This window comes from Equus asinus, chromosome 29 (assembly GCF_041296235.1).
Source record: "Equus asinus isolate D_3611 breed Donkey chromosome 29, EquAss-T2T_v2, whole genome shotgun sequence".
NCBI lineage: Eukaryota > Metazoa > Chordata > Mammalia > Perissodactyla > Equidae > Equus > Equus asinus.
In genome coordinates this window covers 26172331-26187547 of record NC_091818.1, presented here as the reverse complement: position 1 = coordinate 26187547, position 15217 = coordinate 26172331, and the positions used below count along the sequence as shown (strand labels likewise).

Genomic DNA, 15217 nt, shown 5'->3' with positions numbered 1-15217 from the left:
GTATTACAGTTTAGTAAATGGCACCTCAGTTGTTGCCAGGTTACAATCAAATTGCCCTATCAGGGAGACATAATGCCCCATTACCAAGGCAGGCACAGCTCCAGCAATGACCAATTTTCATTACTTTTACATTCCATATCTTCAGGCTATCTCCTCTTGCCCTTCCCAGTGAGCATTTGTAATGCAGAGGGCCAGGTGGGGTGGCCTTTGGCCCTGCTCCTTCTGGAAGAAGAGCTGTCCTGCACGCCCAGCCCAGGAAGAAGCAGAGAGCACTGAACCCGTCCTCAGGGCAATCGTGGAGAGTGTTTTACTGTTTACATAGTGCAAGACACAGGAACACTGTTTTGTCAGTGTAGTGAAAGTTTCCTTGTTCCTCTTCATGATTCATGGGATTAATATAAATTTTTGATGATATGTTCTTTAAAAAAAGGAGAGAGAGAACTCCCAAACATTTAGAAGGCAGGACCACACAGTAGTTAGAAATGTGAGCTCCCGGCTGGAACCCTGGCCCCATCACATCCTAATTGTGGCCCCGTGGACAAGTTACTGAACCTGTCTATTACGTAACTTCATTTACTCAAAGGAAGCCGCCACAGCAGCTACCTCATAGGGTGGTTGTAAAGCTTACACGGCCAAATCCACGTAAAACTGAAAACAGTGGCTGCCATATAGAATACACTCAACAAAGGCCAGCTATTATACTTACCTTTCTAAATCCCAATACATCGAAATTAACAGTAAAAAAAAATAACCCCCTGAATAGGGTGAGGTTTTACCTCTGCCGCTGACTGAGATGCAGCATGGGAACTTAAGCTTCTGGGTCTCAATCTGTCACGTGTCAGGAAGGGAAACTGAACTCTGACCTCTCAAGGTCCCTCCCATTTCTGGCTTCTCTAAGCCCACCCCCAAAGGGAGATGTTTTGAGGAACAATAGGCACACATTCAATACAGGATAGAAGCATCCCAGCAGCATCCTCAGAAAAGTGGGTTTCCGTTAAACAAATTCTATAATTCTATGTCTTTTCACAGAAACCTACACCACTACAGGGCGAAACATTTTTGGAGAGGTGGGCGGTGGAACTGTGGCGATTGCCATGGGTTGGTTTCTGGAAAGTGTGTGGTCCTACAGGCAGAACAATGGAGGGAAAGATAAGGAACTGAATGGTCTGCTTCTGATGAAATATGACAGCTACAAGGACATCTTATACTCGTGGCTTTCCTTCATACGTGTCCTTGTTTGATGGATTCTGCTTCAGCAGCAACCACCCCTTTGGCTGTAACTGTCTTTCTTGGCCTTGGTTACTGTCAGAGCAGACCAAGCCCTTGGTGATGTAACCTGAAGAAATCAAAATAAACAGAGGGGGGAAAAAAGGCCACCGGCGGTAGTCTCAAGGGACTTGGGAATGAACCAAAAACAGATGCACCAACATGGAGTAGTGGTGGATCACGTCCACAGTTTTCACTCAGGGGCTGGCTTCTTGTTATGATGCTGAAAAGTCTGTGTTGGCTCTTTAAATATCCACAGTGGGATTTTCTCCTAGGAGAAAATAATACTAAAGCTCTGAGCTTCTCAGGGACTAAAACTTAAATACCCACTTGAGTCTTTGGCACCTGGAAGAAATGTTTAGTCACAGCAACATGGAAGTGGACTCTCCATCGTTTCTGCTTCTTTTGGCCAAAGTGGGTGCCTTCAGGGGGATGTATGTGGAGGTTGGAAGTGTAAAAATATATTCACTAATGCACAGTGAAAAGACAAACTGTCAGAGAAGAATCCACTGTGTCCTTTTCTCCTCCTACTTCTTAACCCACCATTGTCTGGGCTTCTGCTCCACCCATCGTCACTGACAAGGTCACCAGTGATTTCCCTGCTGACAAGTACAATGGATAATTCTCAGTCTTCATCCTCCCTGACCTTGCAGAAGCATCCAATTCTGGGAAAGCTCTCTTCCTCTGGTTTCTGGGATACTTCTAGAATGCAACTTTCATAAGAGTAGGAACATTGTTTGCTGAGGCGTTTCTCATTAATGGGTGGCAAAATGCCTGCTCATAACAGATGCTCAATAAATATTAGACCAAATGATCCAGACTTTCCTGGCTCATCTCCTGTCTCTTCAGCAGATCCTTTGCAGGACTCTCTTCCTTGACCCACTCCTTAAATGATGATGTTCTTCTGGGCTGGTTCTGGACATGCTTCTCTTCTACTCCATACACCCTTCCCGGGTGACCTCATCTATTTCCCTGTCTTTGCTGAGCATCCTTCCTATGAGGTTTCCACACCCTTTTTTCCAGCTGAAACACTCTCTACAGCCTCTCCTGCCTATTGGACATCTCTGTTCTGATGCCACATTGACATTCAAAGTACTCCTCCCACTCTGCTCCCATTTTCAGCCAGTGGAATCAACACCTACCCAACTGTCCAAACCAGAAACCTGGGAGTCATCCTTAACCCTGCCCTCCCTCCACACACACTCCCTGGAACCATTCACCTCCCACACTCAATCTCCGAGTTCTGTGAATTCTTCTTCCCAAATCTCTCTATGATCCATCCTCTTCCATTATCCCAACTCAGGCCACCATCTCATCTGGGTTATTTCAACAGCACTTCCAACTGGTTCTGCTGACCTCTGCGGCTTCATCTCACCCTCCAGCTACAGCATCAAGCACGGCCCGCTCTGGGCCCTTGCACATGCTGCTCTTTCTCGCCTCTTCCCCTGGCTAACTCCTACTTATCCTTCAGGTTTCCAAACACCTCTTGCAGGAAGTCTTACCCTGACCCCACCAAGCCGGAGTTAGGTGCCCTCGCTACGTGCTCCCTGTGAAAATACTTATCACATGATGCTGTCATTCCCTATTTAACGTCTGTCTATGCTGCTAGATGTGTCTGTGTGGTTCACTATTTCAGCCCCTCACGCTAGGACAGTAACCATAAAGATGCTGACAAACACTTCTGAATGGATAAATAAAAGCAGATTGCCAACTGTGTAAAATTCCAATCAAAACTGAATGATATCATTCTAAAAGAATTTAATTTAAAAAACAAAAACAAAACGTTGAGCCTAGCTTTCAAATAGTCAAAAGAAGGCACTTCCCAAGGCGATGAGGAGGAATAACCGTGAGTACAGAGGTGCCTTCCAGACAAGCAAACGTCAGTTTTGGTCAATTTATGTTTATATCCACAAAGCTACTTCCCAAACTTATTCAAAGTGATCCTTCAAGTTGAATCTGTTTATAATCTTGCATAAAAAACTAAATGTGGTTCAAATATTACCTAATGTCCAGTGACTCAGGAAAAGATAAAAAGATGTGGTCTCCTCATCTCTAATTCTTTAAGCAAAAAAACACTCTAATCGTATCTTAACATTTTATAGTTGGAAAGGAGTCTGAAGCTCATCTCAGCCAGCATTTTACAGGTGAAGTTGAAGCTCAGCAGCCTCCTTTTACAGGTGAGAAAACCGGGGCTCAGAGAGGCAAGAAATAATACGTATTCAGGCCACGCCTGGCTAGTTAGCGATACAGCAGGGCTGGGACCCTGTGGCTGAGCTGTACCTGCCTGTCTGCATCCTAAGTTGCTGCACAGGCAGTGATGTTTTCAAGACCATGTTGCATGTGAAGAATTTCCTTCAACCACACTTAAAACTAAGAACGATGTCATTATTCGACAAAGAGGGATGGGCCAGGTACTCCGAGGAAGAGAACTAAGGTGGAACACTTCTCAGTCCAATAATGTGTTTCTCACGGGTGCGCCAGCAGGAGAAACGGGAAGAACCCAGTGGTGGAAGTCAAGAAAGAATGAATGAGGGGGCAGCCCCATGGCCGAGCGGTCAAGTTCACACGCTCTGCTTTGGCGGCCCAGGGTTTTGCCAGTTCGGATCCTGGGCACGGACATGGCACCACTCATCAAGCCAGGCCGTGGCGGTGTCCCACACAGAAGCACTAAAGGGACTTACAACCAGGATATACAACTATGGACTGGGGCTTTGGGGAGGGAAAAAAACCTCCTTAAAAAAAAAAAGAATAAATGAAAATAAGAGGTCACACAGGCCGGCAGGACCGCGGTGAGGAATGTGTCAGGGGACTTACCTTTTCTTTGTCACTAGCTTCTCTAGCCACTGTGGAGCCCTGAAACACACAGAAAAAATAATAAAAACATGCACACGCCAGGCATCGGGTTTCACACATTTAAAATAGGCAGACACTCCAGGGCAGAGCGCAGAAATAACTGCTCTGCTCTGGAGCCACATTCTGAGTGAGCGCTGTCCCCTCCCCAGTCACTAGCCTCCGCCCGCGCGTGAGCTGCTCCTCTGCAGGTGTCCTGTCCACTTGTCAACCACCCTCTCCCTGTCATGTCACCTGTGCATCTTTTCCCTGGTTCTTGTCCCCCAGCTGGAAATCAGAGAACTTGACAATCATTGAACCATCACTTACTAAATATGGGATCAAAACCACACGCTCCTTGACTCAATTGCCAGAAACGGTTGGTCTTAGGGTCTTCGAGTGTGAAGTGGGCGGTCAGCTGGCCGCAGAGACCGCTGGGGTATTAAATGCCTCTTTTCCCACATTAGGTCCTCCAGATGGGGGCATGTCCTAGCCCTTTGATGGCCTCTCTCTCCTGTTCTGGGCTAGTGAGGACCATATCTTCCTCACTTACTATGAGTAAGACCTGGGGTGCTTCGCTGTGGAGATCCCTTCAAACACACATGTTCACTTGCCTCCCCTGTGCCAGGCCCTAGGCTGAGCACAGAGTGGAAGAAAACACAGTTCTTGATCTCGGCGGCTTCTACTCTACTGCACTGGTTTTCGAAAGCCTGCCTCAGAGCTCTGGGGTTGTCTGAGGAGACCCGAGTCCGCCTCCGACAGGCGGCCTTTGGGTGGAGTTCAAGAAGAGAAACCTTCCTTTGTTTGGGGAAGATTTTAATGCAAAAGAAATGCTGAAAAACAAAGGCCAGTGAATTCCTAACTATGTCAATACAACAATGACTATTTATTCTTTGTGCTCCTCAGTGACCATCGCGGTGTCTCGCACAGCAATGCTTGGCGTTTGCTGAATAATGGTTGGAGAAGGATCACAGACCAATTTACTGCTCTCCCTTCCCCTCCAGCACTGGACACCCAAACCACGACTAGGTCAGCACAGAGATTCGTCTACCTGACCCGTCTTAAACAGACATTTATTGCCCTGGATACCGATCATTAACAGAACTTGCATGTGACGGAGAAAGGTCAAAGTAGCTTCTAGGATGGCCATTCTTAAATCAAAATTTTACTCTATGACCGTCTTCCATTCAAGCAGTTCAGGCATTGATTAGGATGTGTGGAACCTGTAATTCATAGATGAGGTGACTCGACTAAGGTGTCTGCTCGTATTGGGGAAGAGAGCCAAGACCAGGCCAGGGTCTCCCTCGGGTCAATTCTCCATCCCCCTGGCGCTCAGTATTCCCAGCTCTGGTGGATCCGAGAGGCACTGCTGCCAGCCCCGGGAAAATGTTCAGTTTCTTGGGGACGTGTTGGAGGAGCACAAAGATGACCCACCAAATAAACACGGATGATGTGAATTGTTCATGAAGGAAGACCTGTGGCCCGTTCCACAACCACAGCACACAACTATCACTTGCAATGGCCTGTTCCTCCCTTTAGGAATTCTTGAATACAGGCCAAAAATATTTTCCTTTACACACTGATTTCTAATGAGGAATGTTCCCAAATTAAAAAAAAACGAAACACCAAACTGGGGACATTTGTAATACTTGAGCACTGCCTATCCTACCAGAGGAAGAAAACATTTATTCCTCTTTGTATCTTTAACCAAGTTTTTGATCTGTGTGTGTGTTTTCCCTCCTCCAGTATAATTTACCCTGCTTCTGATTCTCAGTGAAGCTTCATCTCTATGTGAATGCAGATCATTAGCCTGGAAAAAACTCATCAAAGTTCAAATTAACTCAGAATAAAAAATTAAAACAAAAATAGGAAAGTAAGATTAGTAAGTCAAGGCCAAGAGTTTGAGCCATGAAATGATGCCAGATGTCCAGGTTCCATCACAATGGAAAGTTCTGGCAAGAACAGAATTTATTTATTCTACCAGCTAAAAAGGGAGATGAAATTATGAAGTTCAAGGCAAATTCAAAGTATAGTGACCAGTCTGTAAGTATAACTTACATCAAGATATGTTTACCAGATGCCTACTTGAACTAGGCACTATCTTAGGCATTTCAGGGGGGTAAACAAGAGAGTAAGACAAAAAATGTGCCTTTAAGTCACTTCCTCACTAGTAGAATGGATGAGACAACCACATTTCATTGACCAGTTCCCATATGCTATGCATTAGGCTGGACATGACGTCTACATATCTCGTTTAACCCTCACAATGACCCAACAAAGGCAGGTAAAATTATCCGTGTTTTACAGATGAAGAAACTCACTAGGTTCGGCAACTCACAGACTCCTAACTAGTAAGAAAACCAGGACATGTGGCTTCAGAGTTGAGGTTGCTCTGGCTTCTTACATGGGGGAGTCAGACCAGGGACCAGAGTCCTGTGATCCTCAGCAGAGGACACTGAGTAACACTGCAGAGGCTTTGTGAGAGAGATGGTGCTGGAAAAGAGGTACATACGGGGGCGGGGATTTCCACCAGGGAACAAAATGGCTACGACTCGGAGGCAGATAGAGCACAGCTGTATTTGGGAAGCTTATACGGTTTATCTGAACTCCAGAGGGTAGGAGATGAGCCTAGACCATTTTCCTTTCCTTAGACTAGCTTTTCTCAAAGCGTGATTTAGCACCCTGGGGTCCTAAGACCCTTTCAGGGGTCTGCAAAGTGAAACTTATCTTTATAGTAATGATGACACATCATTTGCCTTTTTCACTGTCTTGATATTCGCATGGCTACCGCAAAAGCAATGATGGGTAAAACTGTTGGCAGCTTACCACAAATCCAGCAGGGCACCAAATGATACTACTACTGTCATATATATATGAAATACATGTATATGAATGTCCTTGATGAAGCAATGAAATTATTAAATCTTGACCCTGGAGTACACATCGTGTCAATATTCTGTATGGAATTATGCACAACACACTTCTGTTTATAAAAAAGGAATGGCTAAAGAACAGTCATTTTTGTGATGGTTTGAGTTATGAGCTAAACTAGCTGCTTTTTTATGAAATAACATTTTTACTTGCAAGAATAACTGGCAATCTATGTTTATTCAGATCTGGGCATTTGGAAAATATTTGCTCAAAGATGAAGAAAGCTGCTGGGCTTGGCTATGTGCAGGGGGCTGCGTGCTGTCACTTCAGACAAAACAACTGACAGGACTTGTTGCCAATGGTAAAATTTGAGCTTTCGAGTGAAAATTAGAATTTTAAAAAACTTGTATCCATCACCTTGAGCTTGACAGCTTCTCAATACTCAGAGACTTTTCTGATAAGACTGGTGATGATATTAATGTGACTTCTTGATACAGTACACTCATGCGTCGCTAGATGATGGGGAATACGTTCTGACTGAGAAATGCGTCATTAAGCGATTCCGTCGTCGTATGAACATCACAGAGTGTATTGACCTAGATGGTATAGCCTACTGCACATCTAGCCTGTATGGTGCTAATCTTATGGAACTACCATCATACATGTGAGTCCATCATTGACGAAAATGTCGTTATGTGGGAATGACTATATAAAGAAATGTGTCAATTATTTGGAAGAGCACATAACTCAGTGAACCCATCTGTTCCAAATGACCAAAGCATGATGCATTCAGGCAAATGCATGCAAAGAGACTAGCAGATTTTAATGATGCTGCATGGAAACTAAGCTTTGAGGAATTACCAGTTGTCAGGTTTTGGTATAATATCTAAGAATATCCACAAATTTCTGAAAAAGTTAAAACATCCTCCTCTCCTTTTCTAACTATATATTTGTGTAAGGTCTGATTTTCTCCATACACTTCAATCAAATAACAATTGCAACCGACTGACAGCAGAACCAGACAGGATATTCCAACTATCTCATTTTAAGTCAGACATTAAAGAGATCAGCAAAATGCAAAACATTGTCACCTGTCACTAAATTTTTTCATTTGGAAGATACTCTATTTTTCATAAAAGTATGCTAACATAATAGTAATATATAATAATTTTATTATTTTAAATTAAAATAAGTATTTAAAAATTTCTCATGTTAATTTCTAACATTGTAAATATCAGTAGACACAACCTAGATAAGCAAAAGCTTTTGGGGGTCTTCTTTTAAGAGTGTGAAGGAGTCAGATCAAAAAATTTGTGATCCACTGATGAAGACCAAAGTGGTTGGCAAACTTTTCTGAAAACAGTCAAGAGGATAAACGTTTTAAGCCTTGTGGTCCACAAGGGTCTCTGTAGTAACTACTCAACTCTGCCATTATAACATGAAAGCAGCATATGCAACACAGAAACAAGGTCATGGCCGTATTCCAATAAAACTTTATTTACGAATATGGCCAAGCTGGATTTGTCATGCAGGCAGGTCATAGCGTGCCAACTCCTAACTCGGACATTCTCCATCTAAGTCAGGGATCCTAGAAGGCTGACCATTTCATTACACTCTCACAATTTCCAGTGGAATGCTTCTTACTCAACGCCATTGAAACAGCCTGTCTCAGGGCCTGTTCCCTCTTCTAGAAATGTTCTTCTCTCAGCTCATTCCCTCACCTCCTTCAGGTCTGCTTCAGTGCCATCTTTCCAGTGAAACCTTACCTGACACCTTCTTTGAAACGGTATCCCTCCCCATCCTTTCCCGCCTTCACTTCTATCCATGGCACTTATCACTTCCTAATATGCTATAGGACTCACTTACCACTGTTACTTATTGTCTGTCTTTTCCCACCAGAGTGTCAGCTCCTTGAGCCTAGGTTTGGTCTGTTTTGCTTATCACACTATTCCCAGCACCTAAAACAGTGCTTGGTATGCAGTTGCTGTTTAATAAATACTCGTTGAATAAATCAGACATGATATCTGTGAAACGTTCAAGGGTGTTCTAGTAAAACCAGCAAGTAATCCTTGCTTACACACGAAGGAGTGTGCGGCTAGTTGCCTGGTGGCTTTAAGCTCTGGGCACCTCCTGAGCATTCAGCACAATCACAGTATTTACAATGTGGATGAACAAGCTTAATTATTTAATACAAATTAACAAAATCACTCTCACCTTTAAATCGTATTTCCTATATACAGACAAACGGTGGCTGAACACATTTCTTGTAACAATCACATAGATTTCAACTCCATCAACATTAAGCCGGTACATGCCCAAGAACTGGGGGAGGAGGGTGATCCCGTGACATTCCACTATGTACTGCATAAGAGAGAAAGAAAGAGGAAAAACAATGTTATCCAACCAAAAGGTGCTCATTCACATGCAAAATATAACTCTTCTGCCTCTGGTGTTCATATAAAGCGAAACTCTAGAACCATTAAGGTCCTTTTTGCAGAAAATGACCATGTTTGTATTATCTAACAAGCATCCGCATTGACCATATATACACAGATAAGAAAATTCACCTTTATCTCCAAAGAGATATTTTTTCGTAAGCTTCTCAACTAATTTGTAAAGTCAAAACTGGGATACAATTAATTGTGGAGAGAGCCCAGTGTTAGAAGCCGCAAGGGTTGAACTCTAGTTCTAGCTTTTCTATTTCTCACTGAGACAGGGATGTCTTGAGCCAAGATGCCCACCAGAGAAACGGCTGAAGGGCAGGTGCCCTACCACGGAGGGCTCGCTCCTCGCCAGACAGATGGGATTCTCTGGCCCCATGCTGGATTTCATCAAGTCCACTAGACAAGTCCCAGCTTTGACTCCACTGCCAATTAGCGTTGCAAAAATGCAACATGAGTCTATAGGTCTTTAAAGACCATACTCTAAAAGGCCACAAGATGGAGACACTTCTCCTTAAAAACCTATCTTTATAAAATGGGTCCCCCTGCACTTTACAAAGCAAAGTTAGATTTTCCTTTCTTTCCAATGAGGGAGAAAGAAGATTTCAAAAAACCTCTTTTATGTCCACGATATGTGTGTGAAATGTCTAAGCTATGGAACAGCATGAATAGTATGAATCCAAAATTGTAAAAATTGTATGCATTATGCATATTTACAAAAGAGAGGTGCCTGGAAGAATGGTGACCAAATGGTAATGGTGGAATTTGGGGGAACTTTGCCTTCTTCCTTTTTTTAAAAATTATACTGTTTGAATTTTTCTGTTTTACAATGAGCACTTTATAAAAATAAGAAAGTAATTAGAATGCACTTTCAAAATCTTTAGTGGTAAACACCGTCAATAAACAACTCTCATAATATTTGTCCATCTTAGGAGTTAAAAAGCCTTTAGCTTTTATCACTAAAAAAAAGATGAAAAGCATCTGTATGAGTTTCATTTTTGCCACCCAGAATTTTGGCAGATTTTAAGGACACTTCTGCCCTTTTTTTTTTTTTTATCATACTGACCATACTTAAGCTACAGATTTGAATTTGGTATATTTTCTGAGTAGAGTTTCACCTCAACTTGTTCTTAATTTGAGGTCAGATCAGTGAAACATTTTCTATTTCTCTCCTTTTGAAAAATAGTAAATTAACTTGAGTTTTGCTAATGGAAAACAGGTGGTAAAAAGTCCTTGGTTAAAAATAAAATGTCTCACAACTGATCTAAAGAAATAAAAAGTGTTATTGTCCCTCACCTCTGAAGAAAGATGGTTGGGTGGGCCTTAAAAACACAGAGGCTACGGGAGTCTACACTGCGTAAGCACAGTAGACAGAACGTAGGTTTGTGAGCCAGAAAGATGTGTGTATATATCCCGGTGCCTCGATTTACCAGCTGTGGGATCTTGGGCAACTTACTAAATCACTCATCATTTTACTTCCATTTTCTGGAAAATGAGCACCATAGTTTGTACTATGAAGGTTATTGTGAGGATTACAATAAAAGACATCAGAATTATACAATATCTGTGTACTGTACTATACTCTTCCTCCTACTGCAGATGACAGTAATAATAATTATTTTCATTCAAAACTCTGATAAGAAACGTTACTGCTACACCTATCTGCTTTGTGCTGCAAACCAACTCTCAGACGTGTTCTGGTGTCTATGCTGAGGGAGGCTCTCCAAGTATTTTGGTGGCTCACAGGACGTGCCCCCTGCCCTGGGGGGGACACACCAGTTTCAGTTTGGCCATTCAACTCCGCTTTGAGCTGGTCTGCTCAGATGATTCTCATCGTGGCCTATCTTTTCAAAGTCCTGCCAGTAGAAGAAGTCTCTTTGATGAAAGCCTGTGTAGAGGCCACAGGGTACCGTGGAACAGACTGGATACTAATCATTATTCACGTTGATGAACATGTTAAAGAAACCTTCTAAATACTACACAGGAAATGGCTGACAAGCTTTTTTTTCCCCAAGGAAAAATACCCATACAGATAACATTCTACATTCCTCTATCTTTAAGATTAAATAAATTATTACATAGAAAAAATATAACAAATCAGGTCTCCTTCATCAGCAAGTTTCTACACGTACGCGTCCTCAAAGGCACGGCTCAACTCGGAGGCTCTTGGATGAACATCTTGAAAAACAGAGATTGAATAAACAGAAAACTTCTGAGTATTTGGGGCTGACCCGGTGACGTAGTGGTTAAGTTCGTGCACTCTGCTTTGGCAGCCCAGGGTTTGTAGGTTCAGAACCCACGTGTGGACCTACACACCGCTCATCAAGCCATGCTGTGGCAGTGTCCCACATACAAAATAGAGAAAGATTGGCACAGATGTTAGCTCAGGGCCAATCTTCCTCAAGCAAAAAGAGAAAGATTGGCACAGATGTTAGCTCAGGGCCAATCTTCCTCACCAAAACAAAACAAAACCCTGAGTATAGAAATATGTACAAATCCACAAACCTATTAAAATCTCTCACATTAGATTCCAGTACTGACAAGCAGCAGTTGGTGACAAAGGTTTAGAAAGCATTCAAGTGTCAAAAGTTTGCAGAAAAGAAAATTCTACCCATTCATTGAATTTCTAGGTGGGAACACTGGGAAAAGAATACACTGTTTCATTTTAGTAGAGGAACATTTCACTGGGTCTCTGAACACCAGGGGTGAGGGACCTCTGTACTGTAGCATATGTGTCACTGCAGGTAGGAGGTGACACAAAGAGGCCTGAATGCTAATCCTTTCAATTCTTCCCCAGCTGACCTGGGGAACGCTGTGCACAGACTCTAACACCAGTGGGCACATCTACAAGGACTCCGACCCGCACATACTGCTAGAGGTAATCCCACGACCAGGGAGATGGCCACAGCTCTGGCTGGGCTTTCAACACGACTCAGCCACATCACGCCGCTGGGAGCCCTCTTAGTCCAGCTCCACATTCACTAGCTGTGTGACCTTGGGGGAATTACTCAACCTCTCTGTGTCTCTGCATTTGGAGAAGGGGGTAACAATAGCACTTAGCACATAGGGTTTTGCGAAGACCATGAAGATCAGGGACATGGGAAAGAAGGGACTGCTGGTGACTCCAGCAGGAGCAAGAAGAAACCAAGGCCCTGGGGCAACGGGTGGATAAGGACAGAAGGAAAGGGTAAGGGAGGGAAACTTCCAAGAGCACCTGATATGTTCCTAAAATGCCCTCTGAGAAATACTCTCCATAGAATAAAGACTTCCCGAAAATGAATACGGGTGCATACACATATTTTTGTATGTGTGTACGTATTTGTTTATAAAGTGAGCAAATACTTTTGTAAATATAAAAGAAACACTAAAAAATTACATTTCTCACATGTCTTGATTTTAGGATCAGAACTCTGAGCATTCTTCCTTCAAGAACTTAAACATCATCGACAAATTAACAAAATAACGTAAATAAATGCTTCAAAAATAAGAGAAGATGTATTGGGGGCACTACAACAGCATGTCTTTCTTTAATAATCAATTATTTGGCATAAGCACCTTCCTTTTTTGAAAACATCCTCAGCATCTGTTAATTTCTTTTTAACATTGTTGATTTGATCGTAAGGCAATCTAAGCAATCTCTGCTTCCTCTCTTCTACATGTTTAATTTCTAGATTGCAGGAATGGAGAAATATCAATTTAATCCCGAGGGTCACTCTTTAAGAAAGGGACCAAGATTTCTTTCACTTTCAACCACTGCCTTGATGTGGCTACCAGGCTATCTACGCGCCCGCAAGAAGGACGGAATCAACACTGGTGTTCCCTGTCTGCCATGTTAATGTCTCTGTTTACAGACTCAACAGCTGCAGTGCCCTGGGGCAGCCTGGGAGATTCCCTTCTAGAAGTCAGACGAGTCTGCTGACTTCCCTCCGTCACCTGCAGCCACGCTCTGCCCTCACATCAACACAGAAGCTCTGTCTGGCACCTGGCGTGGCAGCTCAGGACGACACTCAGCGTTCATCTGAATAGGCACTGACTATTGACTCCCAAGTTTTTAAAAAGTGAACTTGGTAACCATCAATTCTCATTATGCTTACTATACAGAGCGATTCAGTCACAGTTATTCTTAGGGTCAGTGTCCAGATTCTCAGTGTTAAACTCACTGCATCATCTACGTTTGCATTTTAAAATGCTGCTTTTATTAAGTATTTTGCACTTTTGCATTTTCATAGCTGGACACCTCATGTCACCTCGCTCTGCTATTTATCATGCAGCAGCTTCTGTTTTTCTCAAGCATGTTCTCAGAAGCTTATATTTGCTCACAATGTTTTGTCTGTACCCTGTGTTTCCAACACTAAGAGATTTTACCTTTTTTTTTTTTTTAAGGAAGATTAGCCCTGAGTTAACAACCACCACCAATCGTCCTCTTTTTGTTGAGGAAGATTAGCCCTGAGCTAACATCCGTGCCCATCTTCCTCTACTTTATATGTGGGACGCCTGCCACAGCGTGGCTTGACAAGCGGTCCAATGGTCTGCACCCGGGATCAGAACCAGCGAACCCCGGGCCCTGAAGTAGAGCACGCGAACTTAACTGCTGCTCCACCGGGCCGGCCCCCAGATTTTACTTTTCTGTCTTTTTTTCAAAAAGTTACTTGTCAATGATTCCATGGTGTCATCAGCAAAACCAAATGTTCCCTCTTCATAAGTCTCCCTTAGAGCTTTTTCCTCTATAATCGTGGGCTTGTTAGAACGGTAATGCAATGATAAACTGATGTGGTGAGATCAGAATTTTAAAAACTTATGAAATCCAACAGCCACAAGACCTCAGTTTGCTTTGCTGTCAGACGCTCAACAAGAATAACAAGTATTATGAATCCCCAATTTGTTGCTTTTCTCATGCAAAATGAAATGCCATTAACAGATTCACAGCTGACTGAAGGTTTCAGCCGAGAAGACTCTAAGTGATGCACCGCAACAGATAAATATTTATATCTCCACAGGATGGTGTGAACCTGGGGGTTGGCTTTTGGAAATTGCTGTTATTATCATGTTTCTCCCTTTTTTTTAGAGGCTTGAAGTGACAATTTAATATAGCACCAAATTAATACTGCAGTGTAAAGTCTTGTTTCAGTTAATGTTTTTGAAAGGTTAAATTATCTGTGATCCTTATTTGTGCCTCTGGCTATGTTTACAGATCATTCCAACAACATACTCGACATAAAAGAAAGAAAGAGAGAGAGAGAGGAAGAAAGTCAGCCAGCCTGAAATTAAGGACTGCTTTGTTGTACACTGACCAAATAAATAAATAATTCAAACGTTCCTTGACTTGATGTTTTGGGAGAATGGTCTACAAGTGTCAGCTAATATAATTTATTTTGGTTTCGAATAGTTTTGAAGTCAAAAAAGAATGTAAGGGTGACTACATTGAAGCTAATGTAAATACAAAACTTTACTGCTTTTCTTAAACTTAATAAAACCAGATTTAAAAGGAACAAACACTCCTCTGGACTGTTTATAAACATTCTTAGTACTGAGATAACAAAGATATACCCGAATGCAAACACTGATGTCCCTAATCCTGTTTGTTACACTATAATAAAGACCCAGAAGTAACAGTGTCATCAAAGATGAAATGACTCTGTAAAACATACTCTATCATAAGTACATGTGGCGTTTACTCATTGACTACAATGAATATGCAGAACGGGGTGATAACCTTTGAGAGGCTCTGCCGCCCAGCTGTGGCGTGCGGTCCACAGCCTTCAGTGGGGACCTCCTTCTGGGTCTGCCTTTCTGTCCCTTTGGCCCAACAC

At 42.7% G+C, this 15217-nt stretch overlaps 1 protein-coding gene across 1 annotated transcript in view; it reads right to left on the bottom strand.

The window, feature by feature from the left end:
- The window catches only part of PIP4K2A (phosphatidylinositol-5-phosphate 4-kinase type 2 alpha), a 164712-nt gene that overhangs the window by 26119 nt on the left and 123376 nt on the right, over nt 1-15217 (bottom strand). The window contains exons 5-6 of the mRNA XM_014865043.3: nt 9181-9327; nt 4081-4119 (exon numbers count right to left, since the gene is read on the bottom strand). Coding sequence (XP_014720529.1) covers nt 4081-4119; nt 9181-9327 — 186 coding nt within the window. The remainder of the gene's footprint in view (nt 1-4080; nt 4120-9180; nt 9328-15217) is intronic.